Source organism: Catharus ustulatus, chromosome 5, assembly GCF_009819885.2.
Source record: "Catharus ustulatus isolate bCatUst1 chromosome 5, bCatUst1.pri.v2, whole genome shotgun sequence".
Lineage (NCBI taxonomy): Eukaryota > Metazoa > Chordata > Aves > Passeriformes > Turdidae > Catharus > Catharus ustulatus.
Genome location: NC_046225.1, coordinates 22,233,076 through 22,254,621, shown reverse-complemented (window position 1 = coordinate 22,254,621; position 21,546 = coordinate 22,233,076). Strand labels below are relative to the sequence as shown.

The 21,546-nt window shown below is 43.7% G+C and overlaps 1 protein-coding gene across 1 annotated transcript in view; it reads left to right on the top strand.

The window, feature by feature from the left end:
- EMCN (endomucin) overlaps positions 1 to 21,546 on the top strand; it is a 55,310-nt gene that overhangs the window by 17,113 nt on the left and 16,651 nt on the right. The window contains exons 3-7 of the mRNA XM_033061335.2: positions 1,128 to 1,220; positions 1,626 to 1,733; positions 9,098 to 9,217; positions 16,353 to 16,385; positions 19,078 to 19,143. Of these exons, the coding sequence (XP_032917226.1) occupies positions 1,128 to 1,220; positions 1,626 to 1,733; positions 9,098 to 9,217; positions 16,353 to 16,385; positions 19,078 to 19,143 (420 nt within the window). The remainder of the gene's footprint in view (positions 1 to 1,127; positions 1,221 to 1,625; positions 1,734 to 9,097; positions 9,218 to 16,352; positions 16,386 to 19,077; positions 19,144 to 21,546) is intronic.

The window sequence follows — 21,546 nt, the reverse complement described above, 5'->3', positions numbered from 1 at the left end:
TAGAGGTAATAGTTGTCAGGTACTTAGTTGGGCCTCTGTAGCTGACAATAGCACTCCTGTTTGCATTAGATCACAGAATTGAAAGCTGGACTCTTAAATTGATTAGTTATAGGGTTTTTTGATCCAGATTTCCTGGCTGTAATTTGCTAAGTCCATTCTTTTGAGCAAGTGCCAGAGTACATGGGACCTGCAGTACACTATCCATGCACAGCAAGACAAGGTGGTTTAAACCTTGCTATTGCTTTAGTGATGTTTGGCCAACTCTGCTCCCATCTCTCCATACCAGCAGAGGCTGGGAAGGGATCCCTGCTGCCTGCAGGAGCCCTTTCCCGTCCATCTAGCCTTCACATCTCACTCTTCTTCAGGACAGAAGTAGGAGTCACCTTACAAAGGGCACCAAGTTCACCCCAAGGAATATAATTTACTAGAGAATACTATTCATATCATCCACAATGTCCTAAACTTTACTATACTCCAAAGAGGAGAGCTTGTTGGATGCTCCCTTTTACCCAGAAATCTGGGTGCAGAGGAAGAAGGTCTGGGAAGTCTCGTCAGTGAAGAAGACACAAATGTCTCTCAAGGTGGGCAAGCACAGGGAAAAGTTGCCCAAAGACTAGTGAAGTCTGTTCCCTTTCAGCTCTTTACCTGTAATCTATAAGCTGTGTTCCCATGTGTCACTCACACTTTTTAACGGAGATTTTACATCCCTCCTCCTCCTAAACAGCTATGCAGCAAAGTGCTGCTTAGAGGGGTAGTCCAGCAGCACAGTGAACCCATACATCCACACCAGGCTCTCTTCCCCTCTTGTCTTCTCTTGGAAGTCAAGCCAAGCACCTCTGCATAACCCCCAAAGATCATGTGTTTCTCCTCTAGGGGCTGGCTGAAAGGTACAATTGCTACCTTTCAGCAGGCAATTGCAGATTGTTCACAGGCCAACCTCCCCTCTGAAACCAACCATATGTACTTTGAATCCTCTTTCAAAATGTGTGTGTAATAAAGCTCTGTGAGGGCCAGCCTTTAAACAGAAATTCACTGCCTTGGTAAGAGAACGTGGCTAGAGGAATGTGATGCTTATTTAGGCATGATAAAATATATTCATAATGATGTGAATGCCTTTCTTGCCATAGTGAAATCTGCGTCTACAACATCTTCACAAATATTGACAGCATCAGTGCTGGCAACAACTACAGTCAGAACTACAGATGAAAACATCACAAACAGTAAGTGAAAATCTCTGAGTTAATTGAAGCTGTTCTAGTGGTCATTGAGGAAATTAGGCAGCAGTGCCTCTTGTTTTGTTTTGGGAATTTGTTTTACATGGAGTGTACTCGTTGGTGAAACCTTTCAGGTATGTGTGCAAGAGCTTCCTTCAGGTCAGGCTTAAAAGAAACCCCAAGCTGCACCTTCCAACTGCGTTATCACAGGCTTCTCTGCAGTGGAATGACCCACTGTGGGACAGGGAGTGGCTTTTCCTGCAGTCAGTGGGGCCCTTCCCCTTGTTGAGCTTGAATTTCAATTAAATATCCTTTTGATAATTTAAAATTAGTCAGCAAGCAGGGCAGTAGTTGTGTGTTATGTAGGTGTACAAAATTAAGGAAATAAACTGAATGTCTTTCCTGTGTTAGGCTCCTCATCTTCTTCACCTAATGCTACATCAAAACCAACACAAGGTACAACAAAACAACCACCAGCAGTGACTACAGCAGCAAATACAAGTCTCAACACAACAAACAGTAAGTGATGATTTCATTGAGCCATTTCTGAGTCAGTCTATGCTACATTTCCATAAAACTCTGCTAAAATGAGGTCAAAAAGAGTAGTTTGGTGGTTTGGGGAAGCAGAGCTATTCATCCTACAATATTATATATTTTTAATGAAGCTTGCCCTGGAATCCAAAGAATATTATACCTTTAATTTGTAATGGAGATGATCTGAAGCCATTACACAAGATGTTGATCTCCCTGGGAGAGAAGTATTGGAAAGGGTCTTAATTTTTTTACTTTCTTCTTTGTTTGTTTTTTCCAATAAGTATGAAATAAAAAGTAAATTATTTTATGTGATCAGAACACCACCCCTTTATTTCTTATTTTATATATATTACAACACTATGCTTATTATGTTTCATATTATTGTGAGACATAGTACTGAAAGAGAGGTGGTACTAATTACTCTGCATCAATATAAGAAGATACTTTTATTTCCTATAAATCTTCAGAATAACATGTGTGTTGACCTGGAATATCAGATTGGATTTTAGGAAAAAAATAATAATGAAAAAACCACAAAAAAACCCCCAAAACACAAACAAACAAAAAAAACCCCCACAAAACCCCAAACAAAAAACCAAACCCACATATCCAGCAAGTAGTTGGGTTAATGTTAAAAAGTGTAATAACATCCCAAAGGAAGTCAGTAAACTTAAGATGAAATTGAGTCTCCCTTGTCTGTGATATGCGCTGTAAATGTTTGCTCCAGTCTTCTGATGAACCAGAGCTCTGGAGCACTCCATATTTTATTTTAATTGACTAAAAAATTGAAATAAATACTCCAGATATTTACCTCAGCAGTTAGTGGTACACCAGTGCACTCAGAATTGATGTTTACAGCATACTGAACTGTTACAAACTATTAGAATGTGACTTCTCTTCCCTTGGCTTATTTGTCTGAAAAGGTACTCCTGTGAAGCAGTTTGCATACTTTTTTTGTGCAAATTTTCCTTTAAAGCCACCCCTCATGGACCCAAGGCTACTAAGTTTCCTGGAGAACTATTCCCCTTTCACTTCATGGTTTCATTTTCTGATGCAGCTTTCCCACTGTGTGTTGTGTAAGGAGTGGTCTAATTGCCAACCCAAAATCTTTGGGGTTTTGGCTTGGCTTTTAAATGCCACTCGCAGTGAGTCACAGAAAACACACAACCTGGCCACTGCACAAGCTACTCAAAGGGATACCAGAGTCCCCAAAGAATCTCTTAAAACTTGCAATTGTTGCCCTGGAGGCCTGTCAGAAGCCCGCAGCAGGGCACATTGCATTACGGATGTGATTCCTGCTCCTTTCAGTTTGGCAGACATTCCTGGCTGGTGGCTACCGAAGCAGCACAACCACCTGGAACTAAACCTTGGTGACAGGTAGAGCTCCCGGCAGGGGAAGGAAAACTAATGAGGAAAGGCTTGCCTGCCAGTGCAGCTTAGCTCCAGCCACTGCTCTGCGCTGAAAAACTGGTGCTGGAGGTGTGATGGGCCTGGGCAAGAAGCTTTCAGCAACGTGCTTCCTTTCCATTCCCCTTGCATTCTCTTCCCACCAACTAGAGTTCAGTCCCTAGCTGCTTGTGTTGTGATTTGGATTTAAAACTCCTCATCTAAGCTAAGCCCTCCTCCCCCCACCCTAAACTTGTAAAAAAATGCTTGGTAAATGAACCTAAAAACAGGGCTTTCCAGCCTCTCAATCCCCTTTCTAAGAAGGAAAACTGAGACAGTTTGTCCAGGAAGTTGGAAATGCCCTGCATTTAAAAATTTGTATCATCTCTTAATGCAAAAGTAGTACAGTAATTTCACAATTACAAGCTGCACTGATTATAAGCCGCACTTCCAGGGTGTCGGCAACGTTTCATTTCTCCTCCATAAATAAGCTGCACTGGATTGTAAGCTGCACTTTTCGTTTGCTGCGAGGATCCCCGTGCAACTTTCACGAAGTTGCCAATTAGTAACAGAATCGTGGGATAGAGGGTTTACTGGCAGGTGCCGACCTTGGAAACATTATTTCCAAGTGAAAAAAGATACAGACAATAGCTGCGGCAGCGTACCCTGCAAGTTTTATTTATGAGCAGAAAAAGAAATTAACAATAGTATGGTTGTTTTACAAGCATTTCCAACGGCTCCGCGTTGCCTTTAAACAGCTGCTCAACTGCTTGGGTGGGTGGAGAGCAGGGCAGCAACTCAGCCGCACAAGACTGAAAACACCGAAAAAAATACAGAGAAATATCACGGGCTCAGATTGGCAGCGCCACCCTGTCGCCAGGGCTGCGTGGGCTCTGGCTTGGCTTGGGGCTGCTGCAGGCTCTCACTTCTGGGTTTGAAAATTTCTGAAAATTGTTCATACATAAGCTGCTCCGGAATTCAAGCCGCACTTCCGGGTACGGACCAAAACTTTAGTCAAAATGGTGCGGCTTATAATCGTGAAATTACTTACTTAGAAATACCTGTGTGTGAAAACCAATTTTAGTGAGTTTTTAAAGACAAAATTCTGGTCTATGTTTCAAGAAAATCATAGCTTTGGCTTCAGCAGAAAGGAGTGGGATGGGACAAAAAATGTTGGTGTTGGGACAGGGCATGGTTCCAGGGCTCTGTGTGTGTGACCAGCCTGCTGTCTCTTTTTCACTAGCACTCGTTTCTCCCTGTTTTTGCACTGGCTGTGTGAAACTGAGGCAGAAATTGGTGGTGACTTTATGACACTTCAAAATTTACTTTTGCTATATCTGATTTTTAATAAAAAGCAGGCACCTCTGTCATTTTGTAATGGAAGTCATCCCTTTCTCTGCTTCAATCCCTCTAAAAGCTTCAGCAAATGATCGCATTCACACAACTGAGATTTGACAGGGCTTCCTGTCTCTGCTGCAATTTCTGTGGCTGCTGTCACCTTTTATTACAGATTCAGGAAAAGCCCCCAGTGCTCCATACACTGAAATCATGCAAACATCCTTGTCCTTTATTTTTTTTCAAGACTTCAGTGTTCCTTTCCTCTGAAGGCCATAAGTACAATCTCTCCTGCTTGCCTTCCTGCCCTGTTTATTGTCTTAGAAACCAACATTAGACTGGTCTCCTTAGATTTTATTTATCAATATAAGGTGTCAAATCCAAGAGTTCACATTTAGTCAATGATCTCACTTGTGCGGTTCAGGCCCTTAAAACAAGATTTGTATGGTGTCACACCACAGAAAATCTGCAATCAGGATTTCATATCCTGGGACACCTGAAATTATCAAAGAGAATGAGAAATGAAATGCAACAAAAATTTCTGTTCTTCCTCCCTTCAATATGGAGCAAGTATCTTATAAAAGATGAGTATTCAAGGTGTTATGTGACAATAAGAGACTGTTGTGTTTCTGAGTTATCTCATGGCACTCTCCTCAATGATGATACATTATGGTGCAGTGGTATATTAAAAAGTGACAAAGGGAAACAGTGGAGGATTTTTTTTTTTTTTTAAATCAAACTACTGGTAATTAAAAAGTAAGTTTTACTTCAGGAATACTACCAGAAAAGCATTCTTGTAACAGATATTGCTCCATTTTCCTCAGTTTGTTAGCCCATTCTATAGATAAATTCTGGGTATAGTTGGCTGCTGAGACATTTTATGCCAAGCGAAGTTTTAAAATATGTATTTTAAAATACTTTGGGGTTTTACTTACCAGAAAACATAAAGCTGCAGACAGCACATGCAGTCAACTATGGATGTAAACATTAAAACTGAGTCTGTTTGGTTACCTCCCTAGACAATTTTCATTCCTCTGAGTGGGCAAAAATGTCATTGGAATTGCTACAATGGGATTTTTCAAAGCTTTTGTGCACTCATTAATGCAAATGGATTTTCAGGCTTTTTTTTTTTATTATGGGGGCAAGGCCTGTATGTGTGTTAATGCTAAAAATATGAGCTCAAGGGAAAAGCTTTAGTCTTCCATTTAAAAAAAAGCTTTTGTGCTGGTATTTTAACGTGGTTTGCATAGAGTTTGTTTTGCTCCTTAAAAGTGTTTCCTTTATTGATTTGCTGATTAAGAAAGGTTTTGACATACATAGAGATGTCTGTATTCTTTGCAGAGCACAGAGTATATGCAGGGTGTTTGTGGGTTACTTGAAGCATCTTACAATGTCAAAGCTAATTAGGTAGCAGCTTACTGTAAAGAAAATTAAAAATATTGTCAGGAAACGCCAGAATGTATGTGGATTATATGTAGGTTAAGTAGAAAACCATGACACCTTGTTCTTCTTTGTCTTTTTTTAATAAGTATGAAATAAAAAATAAATTATTTTATGTGATCAGAATGGTGTCAGATCAAGTGAGGATATGTGTCAAATTTCTGCTGGTTAAGGAAGATGAAGGGTTTTCAAAGCATAGAGAGTAAGGAAATTCCTGAAGCTCAGAAAGCAGCTTTGCAGGGCAGCTTCATGTTCCCTGCTGTTTATTATCCCTTTGCCAAATACGTGTTAACACTCTGCCATTTATCTTATCAAAATATCAGCAGGGAGAGCCGCATCACCACCAGAGAGTTCTGCTGCCGCAGCCATCATCCCCATTTGGACAGCTATTTCACACTCTGTATTGCTTTACCATTTTTATTTATAATCAGCTGTCGACAGCAAACCCATGAACCGATGATGCGAGCGCTTTTGCAGCAGCAGCAGCAGCAGCCGCAGCAGCCGTCCTTGTGCGCTGTGCTGCTTTCCCGCAAGGGCAGGCCTGCCCCTGGCAGCAGCAGGCTCCGTGCTGCAGGGCTGGGGCGAGGCGTGATGAATGACTGCAGCGCTGGGCCGGGTGCGGGGCTGGCAGCGCTGAGTCACCGAGCTCGGGCACCGCAGCGAGGCTTGCGCTGTCTCCTGCCGCCGGCACCGGAACGAAGCATAGGAGCTGCGGGATTTACCGAAAAGGCACATCTCTAGCAGGCGTTCCGTGCTGCTGAGTACATCAGCAGTGGCTGGTTATGGATGCTTCTGTTCCCACAGCCTTTTGGTGCAGAAGCTGTCTTATCCGCTAAATGTGTTGGTGGTAGAGCCTGTGCTTTGCATTAGGCGTGAGGCTTGGATGCTGCTTAAAAGCTGTTTCGAAGCCACAAGTCAGCAGAGAATTGGGTTGCTAGGATTTAATCTTGCAGTGGAATTGAGGGAGCCTTACCCAGTTTTCCATCTTAGAAGTGGTGAAAACTGGCACACGGATTTTTTCCCTGTAGAGCATCTACTTTACCCATTGACACAGGGAGCACTGAGCCTGTTCTGCAGTCTGGTAAAATAAATGCAACAAGCTTTATGCCAAGCCCTAGGTAAAGGTATAAGTCATTCCTGGTGCTACCTGGATCACTAGGAGAATCTCACCCAGGCTAAATTAAAAAAAAAAAAAAAAAAAAAAAAAAAAAAAAAAAAAAAAAAAAAAAAGGAAATGCCATCATTCCTCCCCTCTCCTGCCAAGGCATATCCAGCGCACAGCCTGTGTTCCTGAGAACAATCTGTTCTCACAGCTCCCAAACACTAGAGGAGCACCCGAGGCTGGGTTGCTGCCAGGACAGATAGGATGCGTGGAATGAGTGATCCCCATGGGAAAACAGCCCTCTGTGGGGTAACAGGGTAACTGGCTGCCTCCCTCCTCCTCTCTCCCACACACGTGATTGTTTTGCAGTGTTCACAAAGCATATTTGTGTGTCTCTGCACCGTTATTCTGACTGACTTTTCATTTTCCCATGCAGTCCTTTAGTAACCTATGACAAGGGAGCCACAAGATGGTTGCTGTTACTGCTACAAGCCTGTGCATCTTATAGGGAGAGGGAGGTACCTCAGGTTTGGGGTTTTTTTCCGTTTTTAAAAATTGATCTCAGATAAAAATTCAACATATAAAATTTGAGTCTGAAGCCATGACAATAAGAATGAAATGTGGAAAAAGTTTGCTTCTAAAGATTCATTCAAAGCTTCCATGAAGAGAATGTGGGAATTGTTAACATTCTCAGATCATTGCACTATACCATAATTAAAAATGAGGTCGAGGGGCTTTTACACTCTTCTCTACTGCAGGTTAGACTTGTGTATTGAAGGGGTACAATGCTGAAGTTTCTGAAGGAAGCTGACATGAAATTCTCTTCTCATCACTAGAATCCCAGCGAAAGTTTTAGACACTTGTTTTGCATCATTTTCGTGCTTCAGCCTTGAAAGACATGATCCCTGGCTGCCCAGATTCTCTCAGTTTCCAAAACTATATGAGTCCCATGCCTCCAATGGCTTCAGCTCACTCTTTCTTAGCTTATTGATTTTTGAAGCCTGCCTTTCTAAGTTACTGCACTTAATAAACAAGAGGGGAAGGGAAAGGGCAAGTTAAAGGTGTGTAGTTGTAGAATAGGGAGCTTTGGGATCTTTGAGGGACCAAACTGGTAATGAGTTTCTAGATAAAGTGTGTAATGAAGCATTCCTCAAGATTTACATATTGCATGTGTGTGATGTTTCTTGCTGACTGAAATATGTATGTCTTGAAGTTGTTTTAGTTCTAGTGTTTAAAATTCATATGAAGAGGCACTGAAAACAATTTATGGCTCAGTCGCCTCTCTGATTTATATCAGACAGGAAGTGTAAGGTTACTCTTGGGCACCTCTATGTTTTATTCAGTAGGCATTGTCTTGCCTGTTGTTATTCTAAGGTTTGAGTACAGATGTAGGAATTATGGGCAGTGCTGGAATATCTTAAATTATTTCTGGTCATTCAGTGACCTTCAGTTCCAGGGGCTCAGGTCATGACCTGCACCATTATCTTGGCGTCACCTTAGGCTGCAAACCTTGTGACACAATAGCCTTGATCACCTGTTGACTGAGTGAGAGGAGACATAAGACAGTTTATTTTTCATACATTAATATTCAGGGATATGTTATTTCCTAGGCCTTAACGACACGGAATGAAATAATTACCTCTTTGCTTAATTGCAATCCTTCAACTTTATACATTATCACATTATGTGACAGTTGCAACTGAAGCTTGATTGATTGATTGATTGATTTTAAAATGAAGGAAAATGTAGAGGGCAGTAAGTTGAGCATCTCTCTTCTGCTCATGCTGCTCCTGGTGCAACACTGCTTAACTATTCTAGGGTCCCAATTCAGAGCTCTGAGTTGTCTTCTGTCACAGATATGAGGCTGTTTCTCTTGCTACAATGTTTTTTGAAGGTGCCTTAACTATGTCAGAAGTAACTATTCCCTAGGGATGGTTTGTTCCTTGAGAGGCAGTTACCAGAACACATAGCACTTTCTTACATTAAGTCTTTTCTGTGGTGGTCAGAGCATTTGTCTGAGGGATGGTCCAGGATCTGACAGTGCTTATGCAGGTGCCTCTTACCTGAACATCTCTCTCATTTCCAGCTACAAAACCAAGTGAAACACTATCAGCACAAAATGAGAGTTCGGATGCTGCATCTACTACGGGACAGTCTCATTCTACGGTCTCTCCAGCGAGAAGCACTTCTGCTTCTGGAACCACAGGTAAGTCTTGGAAAGATACAGTTTCTTTCTCTATTCAAGCAGTTTAAAGGATGAAAATAATTTTGAGTCTTTTCTTCATTTGCTATGTATTATTCTAGAACGAGGACCACATCTCCTTATTCATGCAGGGTACACTGTGTCCATGTCACCTAGTCCTCAAGTTGTGTTGAGTGATGGCTGAACTTCCAAACATTCAGTTGAGATACATGGTGTCGTTACAGGAGGATATAAATTACAAGTGATAATAGTAATCTTCACATATACTGTGTGAGGTCATTGTGTAGCATTGACTGTCAGAAGAGGTCAAGATAAATTCCCTGACTGCAAGGCAGAAGAGACAAAGGAGAAAAGAGCTATAATTTTTGCAGTTGTTAAAAAATCTGGAGATAAATTTAATGCGTATTACCAATTAAATGATGTTGTTCAAAGTACAACATGGTCGCATTCAAGGTCAAAAATATATAAATTCTTCCCAATTCTAGTCTGGTCTTACTGTTTTTCTGGTGTGTTTTGGTGTATGTGTTCACTAAGAAACACTGTGGTAAATGCAGATGCCAGGTCATATGAATGATCATTTATTATGCTTCTAGCTGGCTAACTTTCCTAAGTTTTGAAGAACCACTTATTCAGGTTTCCTTAAGGTCTCTTGGACCTTCACTTCATTTAATACTTACTCTTAACCACATGTAAGTAAATCCAAAAAGGACACTGTTTGCATGTCCCTATTATTAATAGTAATGTTTAACATCCCCTAAGGGATACAAGACTCTTTTTGCAACCCCTGGATTGTGTTTGTGGGAGATAAGCATGTGTGTGTACTGTGATTTTTCTTCATAAAGGACAGTGTTGGATATGGAAGTGGAGCAATATCCTATGCTCGCTATGCAGTGAAATACTTAGAAGCATGCAAAAAAATTAAAAGCATTTTAAGGAAGTTAAAGTCAACTCAAGGCCACTGATTCAGAGAGAAGTCTTTGCAATTATTTCAAGGAACCCATTCCCCATAATGCATATACTGTGACCTGTGCTTACTTGACTTTCCTATTAGGTTTCATGTCTTTTGGCAAATATATGCATAGTACAAAAACCTCACCATTGCTATATTGCAATGAAACAGTAAATTACAACATTTTAAATTAAAAGGTCTCTCACTCGGGTAAATTCTCCACGTTAATATTAAATTGTAATGTATATCTGACTATGCATCGTGTGTATTGAATTACCTACTATGCTGCATATACAATTACATTTTACACTTAAAATTTGTCAAGAAAGTTTTACAACCTTACTGGGATCTGTTTGCAAAAGTCATCATCTTACTCAGCTTACTCTGCTGTAAAACCAATAAATCTTCTTGAGCTCAGAGACTACCCAAGATGCCAGAACTAAAATTGCCTGGCTGAGAGAGAAAGAACCCATCTATCTAGGGGCAGTCAGTCGAGGTATCATTGGTACAGCCAGTGCTCTGAGTTCCCATAAAACTGCCATTTCCAAATCACTTCTGCCCACACCAGGATTTCCACACTATCACCTTTCCTGTCTCCTCACAGCACCAGCTCCTTGCTTCTTTCTTGCGGCTTGTATATGCAAGAAACCCCCTTTTTCACCTTGATATGTTAGGTAGCTTATCCCAAATAGCTAAGCCTTAGACCACACTTGCTCCCTTATTCTCTGTATGTGTTGAAGACTCAAATAAAAATGTCTTGGTTTCTTCTAAACAGATTTCTGCTCCTCTGTGCAATTGCTGAGGCCCAGGGGAAGCCATATGCTGCACCCTGATAATTTTAACGCAATGCAAGTGTGAAGCCAATTGTTTCATCCTGTGGTGAGACTAGAGGAAATGCCACCTCTCTCACTGCCATTAGATTATTTATTTCTAGGTCTCCAGCATTTCACATTTAGGAGCTTTTGTTCACCAGAGCAGGGGCTGGTGTATGCCAAAGCTGCAGCCCATGGGGATAGAATAGCTTGCAAGCTGGAGGTAGTTGAGCCATGTCTTCTGCGTGGGAACTCAGAGGAAGACAAATTAATGTGAAATGGATCAAAACCAGAATATTTCTATTTGGTATGCCCAACTAAAATAATCCAGCTGGCTAAATATGTTTCATTTTGAGACCATTTCCCATTTTTAAAAAAAAAAAGCCATTTTGGTGAAAGTTTCCTTTCTTGATGCAGAAAAAGAAGAAAGCACATTTTGCAGAGAAATTTCCAATCAGCCATATCAAAAGATCAGGGTGTGGGAGGAGTGCTAGAGAGAGCTGGAGAGCAACTGAGATGAGTGGGGGAGCCTGGGAAAGAACGTGTGGGAACATCAGAGAACAGTATTGCTGTATTAAAGGAGATTGAAAGCACCAGCCACAGAGGAGGTGCTGCGTAGTGCTCACCCAGGCTAGAGGAGGCAATAAGGATTGTTTTTAGCAAAGAGAGCAACCTGCATACGTGCCATTGACACATGCAGTGCTTTAACTTTGGCTGTCATGTAGAATATACCTCCCACTCCTTCTCCACCTCCACAGAGGATTGCTTGCTAATATTTAATTTTCTCCTTTTGTTTAATTAATGAAAAATTGGGGATTAGAGTCTAAATACATCTGAGAAACTGCAAGTATTGTGGCTTTTTCTTCTGTGATCTAAACAACAAAAAAATCCATAAAGCAGCATGAGTTTAAGTTCACTCAGCAGGGTGGTAAGATTAAATGATCTATTATAATAAACTGTCAGATGAATCAACCTGCTTCATCTATTGATATCTTTATTGCACTCCTCCAATTATAAATCCTACTCACTTGATTCACAGGAGGCATCTCCCTAAGAAAAATTTTTATGAGTAAGGCTAGTAGGTTTGACTCTGTGTACACAAACTGCAGGAACTCTGGATAGTGATATTAGCTAAAAATTACCCACTGTAACTTCAGCTCCTTCACAAAGAGGGAGACACAAACCCAGAAGTTTCTGGGAGATGGAAAACATAGCAAAGCCTCAGTTAACACTGTTACAGATCTATGGTGTGGTCAAGGCAAGAAAGGCTTTTTCAAGTTTTTAATTTTGCTTTGATTTATATTGTGGTATATCCCCTCTGAGTTATCAGCCAAATGTATTCATTTGTTTTGCCAGTGAACACAGTTGGATGTGGCTGCACTCCAAAAAACAGAAGTAGCAAACTGCAGCGTATACAGGCTGCTTAGGTAGCGGCTGTTGCAGAATAAAATGGGGAGAGTTTAGTTACTGGTCTCTCTCTCCATCTGTCGAGCTTCTCACCAGTGCTGAACTGACTAAGGCAGATAATTTCAAATCAAACCATGGTCATGTGCCAAATTTTTTATCCTTGTCCTCCTTACTGCACAAGGAGGAACCCAGCACAGCCAGTGTTGCACATTTCACTTTTCGTGATGAATCTGGAAATCTTCCCAGATTATTTATGCAGAGCATCTTGCTTGCAGCCCCAAAGGAGGTAGCAAGCTCTGTACAGGCAGCTAGAGCAACTACAGTACAGTAATTTCACGAATACAAGCCGCACCAATTTGACTAAGATTTTGCTCCTAAACCGGAAATGCGGCTAATAATCAGGAGCGGCTAATACAACCTCAGAAGTGCCTGCCAGAGTGCTGAGCCGAGCAGCTGCAAAGTCGGCATTTTGCGATTGTTACAAATCGCTACTCTGTTGCACCGCGGGTGGAGCCTGGCTCCCTGTAGGCAGCACGGGGGGCGGGGAGAGAGGCGGGAGAGCTCTCTTTCCTCCTCTGCCACAGCCCAGGGGAGAGACGGGGGGGGGCCCGGCGCCGCCATTGCCGTGGCCTGGGGAGGAGAGGGGGGACCCGGGCCGCCCCTACCGCGGCCCGGGGAGGGGGGGGGAAGCCCGCGCCGCCATTGCTGCGGCCCGGGGAGGAGGGGGGAGACCCGGGCCGCCATTGCCGCGGCCCGGGGAGCGGGGGGGAAGCCGGCGCCGCCATTGCTGCGGCCCGGGGAGGGGGGGGGAAGCGCGCGCCGCCATTGCCGTGGCCCGGGGAGGGGGGGGGAAGCCGGCGCCGCCATTGCTGCGGCTCGGGGAGCCAACGGGAGCCCCGCGGAAGCCATTGCTGTGGCCCGGGGAGCCGACGGGAGCCCCGCGCAGCCATTGCCGCGGCCCAAGGAGGTGGGGGGGAAGCGTGCGCAGCCATTGCTGCGGCTCGAGCCCTGCGCTGCCATTGCTGCGGCCCGGGGAGGGGGGGGGAAGCGCGCGCCGCCATTGCTGTGGCCCGGGGAGCCGACAGGAGCCCCGCGCTGCCATTGCCGCGGCTCGGGGAGCCGACGGGGTGCTTTGTCCCCGCCCGCCGCCGCCGCGGCAGGAGCGGGGAAACTCCGTCCCTGCCCACCGCCGGCGCCACGGGCGCGGGAAAGCTCCGTCCCCACCCACCGCCGCTGCCGTAGGAGCAGGGGAAGCTCCGTCCCTGCCTGCCACCGCAGGGCAGCGCCGACCCGGGGTGACCGAGCCCAGTGGCAGCGGCGGCGGGCCCCGAGCGGCAGCACCGGGCTGGGCCATCTGGCCCTGTCAGCGGCCCCTAGCGGGCCGAGCCTGCACAGCCTTAGCTCAGCCAGTAAACCCCGCCCTCCCGCGGTTCTGTTACTAATTGCACGCGGGTCCTCGCTGCGAACGACAGAGCGGCTTATATTCAGGTGCGGCTTATCTATGGACAAAAACCGAAATGTTTGCCAACACCCAGAGATGCGGCTTATATTCAGTGCGGCTTGTATTCGTGAATTTACTGTAACTGTTACCAAGTGAAATGCTGCTTTTCCTTCTGTCCCTCTCTTTCTGGAGAACAGCAGCATGCGCGCCTACACCAAAAAGGGCACTGGATGGTTATTTAGAAAATGCAAACTGAAAGCACCTGCTGAATCACTCTGATAAGCACAGCTTTGTTTGCGTGGCAGGACTGAGCGATCTCTGAACAGAGGGTGAACCAGTGCTTTGCTTGCATACTGCAGACAGGAAGAGAGAGGAAGGCATGAGATTTTTCCAATTTAATTTTTCATGCTCCATCAAAACCTGAGTTAGATACCTTCCAGAAAGATGCTGGTAGTTTTATTGTGTATAGGTGTGTGCAGTTGTTAAAAAATAACAGAGGCCCAGAAAGAGAGGACAGGCAACTGCTGTGATGTTTCTTCCCTGGGATGATTTCTGCTCTCTGGGTTTATTGAAGAGGCAAGATCTGGCCAGGACAGCTGCATAGTTATGCCAGTGGTACTGAAGCATGTCCCCCAGCCCTTCCTGTTTGCAGAGACTTATGTCACCTGCGCTTATGTCACCTGCATTCAGGTTTGAAAAGCTGTTGAGTCTTTGAGGTGAACTTGGGTATCAGTCTTGGGCTTCATAAGTTTTTCTATGCATTTATTTGTTTTAGTTTGAGCCAAGATACTTCACTTTGTTTTTAAGAGTGAATGTAAAGGAAAATGTTCAATTATATTATAATGTTGGAGCTCTTTCAAAGGAAAGTTCTACAGATTTGAGAGACAAAGTTCAAAGCAACTTCATAGAAAAGTGACCTATTTGTAAGGCTTGACGAAGTCTTCTGCCTTTCTTTAAGAGTATGAACACACCTTAAAGTTTACTAGTTTGCCCACATGATGTGTGATCACATGGTGTCTTTATCATGGGATCCCACACCGTATAGTCTGAAGGAAAGGCAGTATTCTGGTAATAAGCAATCATATCATATTTGGATATTTCCTTAATGCCAGGTATGTGTCCTCCTGCATTCTGTACTGTGTGTTGTTCCCTTGTCAAGTGATTTATTGACTTCCTGAAGGCTTTCACTTGGTTTTGTTGGTAATGTTGCCCAAACATACTATAAACAATGCCTAATGATTCATCACAGAGATCCTCTTAGAGCACAGTGATACTGCTGTTTGCAGATGGTTTGATGAGATGACAAAAAGCTTAGGAAAACAGTCTCCTCTGCATTCTAGGAAGCCAGGGTGAGGTAACTGTATACATTCAGAATACTTAGCATTACAAATATTTAACATGTTCAAGAAGAGCTCTTACTGTTGACTTTTAAGTACTTAGCTTTTCACCCTAAACCTACTTTTCATGAATGTTTGTGATTAAAATGCAGTTTAAGTTTCATCGCATGTACTATTAGCAAAAGCAGTTATTTGCACTCCAGTGGCTGAAGTGATCCATGGTTTTAATTGTGTGTAGAGAGAAGGAAAAACAAGAGCAGCATTCTGGTTTTCAAAGAGTATGTTCACAGCAATAGAACAATGTGTGTTACAAATCTGCTGGTAGGAGCTGTCTTTGTGCAAAGCACCAGTCCACAGCACAGAAAGTGTAGTGAGGGGATAAGAGTGGATTTGTGCTCGCTGGGGAAACTGGTTTAGAGGAGCACTGCAACCTGGGCAGTCAGGGTTCAGGCTTAATGCCTGCCTGGAGTTACAGCTGCCTTCATGATATTGCCTCTGTGATCCCCCACCCTGGCACAACTGGAACACAAAGGACACAACCACTCTAATTTCCAAGCCTGGTACAGCCTAGACAAGCAGGAACAGCAGCATGCTAACAAAACAAAAATATGTTGTGCACCAAAAACTTGTGAAGTAGCTGGGGGAAGCTAACAGTAGAGCCAGTAAGCATTGTGCCCAGTGCTCTGTAAGATCGATTTCTTCCTCATTACTAGTGCCTCTTGCTTCTGCTGCTTGGCAGTCTGCTAACCAAAAGCACCAAGATAATAAACAGATTTCTTTTTAAAGGGTTTTGTGACTCTCAAAGATGTGTCTCAAGGAGTTTCTTTAATAAAACACTTACTTGTCAGTTAAATGTTAGTTATTCACTCCTAGTCACTTTTTTTTTTTTTGTTTTGGAAGGAGAAGTTTTTAAGGAATGTATCAATTAATTCAGGGTTTTCTTCTCTTGGGCAGAATAATAACCTAGCATGGGCTGGGGTTTGGATACTGCTCCCACCTGTAAGGGATGGCTGGAGACTTTTATAGCTCAGGCTTTCTGGGTTTGGGAACAGTATTAGCATGTCACTTCTGGGGCAGCATTTGTTGTGGGGGTTACTGAGAATTTTCCTAGAGTCTGCCAGTTCACATGATGTGAAGACTCTGGGCATCTAAAACAGATACTAACAAACCTGTTCTTTCTGTTTTATTGCAGGCCTTCCCATGAACTCTCCAACAAATTCAACAAGTAAGAGCAATAGAAGAGGTTTCTCTATGCACACTGATGAAAAAGGCTGAAGTGGGAGAAGGACAGCCTGAGGAAAGGAAATGTTCAGGCTGCAAGAAGGATCTAGGGGAATAATACACCTGAAACAGTACAGAGCGAAAGAGTGATATTCAGCTTGTAGCATTGAGTAATTTTGCTGTGATTTCAGCCGAATACCATGCTGGACTAGCAGATACTGGAGAGAAAAACAGGGTGGGACCACAGAAAAAATCAGACCTGGCATATTATGTGATGCAATGGGAAGCTGTTATAAATAGAGTGTTTACCAGGGAGCTTGTTCTTCTCAGTGGCTCTTGTTCCTCGTCCTATAGTGAAAAGCATTAAGTCTCAAAGTAAGGCAAGTTTCCTGTGCTAATGAACCTGAATTGTCCTATTTTCCTTTCTCTGGGCTTATCAGGAAACGGTTTCTTCTGTACTGGTCGCTGCAGTTCTTGCTGCTGCTGCTGTCTGCAAAATCCTGGTCCTCCTGTTACCATGATGGTTGTATTTCTCCAATTCATTTTTATTCTGATCCCAGATTGTTCCATAACTGGAAAATACCTTCCAGATATAGACAAACTAGACAGGAGGGGCTGACTTGTGAGAAACTTTAATGAAAGAAGTGGAGAAATGAGCTTGATGTTTTAGTTCCTTACTCTGTTTCATTCAGTAATGTTTCTTTTCAACTGTCATATTTCTTATTGATGGTCGCAAGTAGTTAAAATGCTAACCTATGGATTTTTCTTTCCTTCATTATTCATACCTTGGTCAATTAACAGATAACCAGGGGAAAAAAAACCCCCCAAAAACAGTGGATTTCATTTCTCAGTTTTTCTCCTGAGGAGAGGCCCACATCTCCTGTGCAAATGCAGGGATACGCATTCCTCTTTTTCAGTGCAGTTTGTTTCTGTTGACGTTTCCAGTCAGTATCCAGGGTAACTCATTGCTGTGATAATTGCCTGCTTGCCATGTATATCATGTACTATACTAGATAAGGTACCAAAAGGCAATAGTATTTCCTTGGGAAGTCTGAAGCAATCACATGGAATTAAGAATGCATAGGAATTATTTTAGTCACTTGATGATGGCTCAGTTTCCACCCTTACATTATCAGCCCTCAGCAGACAGGCACCAAGGGAAAAAGAACTTCTGCTTTAAAGAAACAGTGATTTTTCAGAGATAAAGTCTTGGAAAATGATTGTTTCCTGCACTCTAGCATCAGAATGTCTCAGCTATGACTGTATTGTTTAGGTACCACACAAGCACATAGTAAGTAATTATTTTTCCCCAAGAGGCTTCTGTCTGTGTCCAGACAAATGCAGGTAGAAGGGTGGAGAAGGGGGAAAGAAAAAAAATCACCAAAACATTTTTTAATAGTGGGCATGAGTTTAAAATCAGTTTTTCAAGGAAGAGGAATTCCTACATATTTGGGACAAGCAAACCTTATTTGTTACTTTAACTCCATGGATTAGAGTTACAAGTACTGCCTACATAAAAGTTTCTGTAAAAATAGAGACATGTCTTTCAAAGACTTAGTATAACAAAATTGTATTCTAGACCTCAAAATGGCCATAGGATATTGGTTTTAATGACTTAATTGATTTCATAACTTCCACCCTACAATTTCAGCTCTATTCTGTTCTTGGAAAGAGAAATCATACAATCTTACAGGTGTGGATTGTGAGTAGGTACCTGACCAAAAAAACCTCAGTGGCTGCCACCAGGTTCTTGCTACTTATATATGAGGCTATAACCTCTGCTAGGACCCTTTTTTTAACAGATCACCTTCCCCAGACACCTTTGTTTGAAAGCCACTTCTGATATTTAGCCAGGCAGTGCTTGACCTTGCATCACATCTGTCCAGCTACTCGGCAACTTCAGTGGCAGTGAGCGCTTGTCTACTCCAGCCTCCATCCAATATGGAATGCAATCCCAGATGCTATATAATGTACCTAGGGAAATGCCAATGTTTGCATTTTCTGTTTTCTTTCTGGAAGTTCAGTAATTGTTTTTTCATGGCCTGTATGCAGCAAGGTAATAAATATTTTGTATTGTTGATACCTGACTCAAATTCAGATTAGCACCTGAAGGCAGAAATGCATTCCTGTAAACTCAGCCTTAAAATGTGTCTCAGAGGCTCACAACATTGCTCTCTCCAAATGGGGCAGAGAGCAGGCACATTCCTCTATAACAACACTCAAGAAACTTACTATCTGCTATTATTGCACCTCTTCAGACTTTTTCATCTACTATTAGCACTTCTTTTTTTTTATTTATCAGTGAAATATTTTAGTCTTTCTTCTCTTGGAGACAGGTTTAATTTGTACCATCTTTCTTGTTTATTTACTTATTAAAAATTCACTTTTAATGCTGAACAGTACCATAACTTCCTAAAAGTGAAAAAGTTTGTAGTTCATGACCTGTAAGTGGACAATCAGAGGATCCTAGGGAAATCTACACCCATACAAAGTGCATGTTTCTTTAGGCCACGCTAGATGAACTTTTTCACCTCTCTTGCCAAGTATTATTGAGAAGAAATGTAGATGTGAAGCACCAAGTGAAGCTCCAGAACTGGGGACACAGAAGTTGTTCTGGGAGAGTAATTTTTCAGAGGGAGTTGTTAATGAGATTCTGGCAATACATGTTTATCTGAAAGGCACTATTTCTTTTGCAGAGCCAACTTCTGAAAGTCCTAAAAGCAGTTCTGGAAACCAGACAGGGAGTGATGTCAACTATTCTAGTGAGTATTCTTACTTAATTGTCCAGCTTTTGAGTTTTCAGTTGATCAGTTTTGCTTTTGATGAGTGATTGGAATAGCAGACAAATGAAATTGGCAGTTTTATTTCTAGACTTACCAGACTTAGACCCTATTACAAATCAAATTTAAGTGCTGGTTATAAAACTACAGTAAATTCACGAATACAAGCCGCACTGAGTATAAGCCGCATCTCTGGGTGTTGGCAAACGTTTCGGTTTTTGTCCATAAATAAGCCGCACCTGAATATAAGTCGCTCGTTCACAGCGAGAACCCGCGTGCAACAAAGTTACCAATTAGTAACAGAACCGCGGGAGGGCGGGGTTTACTGGCTGAGCTAAGGCTGTGCAGGCTCAGCCCGCTAGGGGCTGCTGATGGGGCCAGGTGGCGCCAGCTCAGCGCAGCCGCTTGGCGGGCCGCTCGGGGCCGGCCGCCACTGCCACTGGGCTCGGTCACCCCGGCCCGGCGCTGCCCTGCGGTGGCAGGCAGTGACGGAGCCCCCCCGCTCCCACGGCAGCGGCGGCGGGCGGGGACGGAGCTTCCCCGCGACCGTGGCAGCGGCGGCGGGCAGGGACAGAGTTTCCCCACTCCTGCCGCGGCGCCGGTGGGCCGGGACGGAGCCTGCCTGCTCCTGCCGTGGCGGGCGGGGACGGAGTTTCCCCGCTCCTGCTGCGGCGGGCCGGGACGGAACCTGCCTGCTCCTACCATGGCCGGCGGGGACAGAGTTTCCCTGCTCCTACTCCTGTCGTGGCGGGCGGGGACGGAGTTTCCCCGCTCCTGCTGTGGCGGGCCGGGCCGGAGCCTGCTTGCTCCTACCGTGGCGGGCGGGGACGGAGTTTCCCCGCTCCCGGCGCGGCGGCGGCGGCTGGGCACGGAACCCGCGGAGCCCGCACGGCGGTGACGGCCGGACGCGGAGCCCGCTCTCGGCGCGGCGGCGGCAGCGGGCAGCGGCGGAGAGCGGGGGCGGACCCCCTGCCTCTTCCCCGAGCCGTGGGGATAGCAGCACAGAGCCCCCTGCCTCTCCCCCGCCTGAAGTAGGGAACTCCCCTGCCTCCCTCCCTCCCCCCATGCTGCCGGCGCTGAGCTGACCCCACCCACCGCACAACACATTAACCAATTTGTAACAAGCACGAAATCCTGGGTTTTACTGGCAGGCGCTCGGCTCGGCACCCTGGCTGGCACTTCTGGGGTTGTAAATGTCAGAAAATTATTCACATATTAGCCGCTCCTGAATATTGGCCGCATTTCCGGTTTTAGAGCAAAATTTTAGTCAAAATGGTGCGGCTTGTATTTGTGAAATTACTGTACTCTCAAACAGAAACAGAACTCAAAAAGTTGACACCATTCTCACCGAAGAGCAGCACAATTATTCCCAAGGACTGATTCTAAGTGGTAAAATTGAAAAAAAACCAAAAAAACACCAAAAAAAAGTCATCCTCTGTTAGAGAACACACAAGGGCACATATGAAAAAGTTGCTCCTATACATGTTGTACATATTATATGAATGTATTTTGTGAATGTATAATATGAATATATTAATCATATTGTCATGGAAGAGGAGGTCTAGGAGGCAGTCTTCTGCACACTCTTTTAAGCACTTGATATTTGCGTGATGCATGCTACGTAATCTTTCATTTTAATATTATGCATCTCTGGGGCAAGAGTGTTGCTGCAGCTTTGCTATTTCCAACCCAGAATACTGACTAAGCAAAATATGTTTGATGTTTTCCCACTGCAAAGTGTCTCCCTCTAGTTCCATAGATGCACAGACGCATCTATATGAACATTAAATATTAATTGCATCAAGAGCCCTTGAATGCAGCCTCCCCCTGACAGAGGGCTTAGGCCAACAGGCAGGAGAGTGCCTGCTGAATTTGAATGTGGCTGATTGCTGCCAGAGAAATGACAAAAAGGGAGAAGCTGGGCTTATATATTTCCAGGGAAAGCTTCTCTTCATTACATAATTCTTTCCTTTTTTTGCTTCTTGGCTGGGAAACACCTGTCAGGAAATGGCAGATGGTGGGAAATAATAAAAGGAAAGAAATGTCCTCATTTTAAAAAAAGATCTTACATTTTCTATCCCTGGTTGTAAGTGCTGTGGGGAATGTTACTGAATTATGTAATTCCTTGGTGTCTTTTTGGGTGTACAACTTTTAAAGCAAAATAATCACTTCAGTTGCTGCATTTCGGACCGGTCATTTTTTTTCCCCAAAAAAGAGGAAAAAATAAATTACATCTCTAAAAAATTTATTTATAGAACACGACTTTCTCATAAAATCTTTGGAGGCCATCAATACTGGGGTTGAATGATGGGTGTTTTCATCAAAATTATGGTGGGCCCAGCGGAGCAGGTGCTGAAACCTTGTTCGTTTACTGAAAAATGGGTG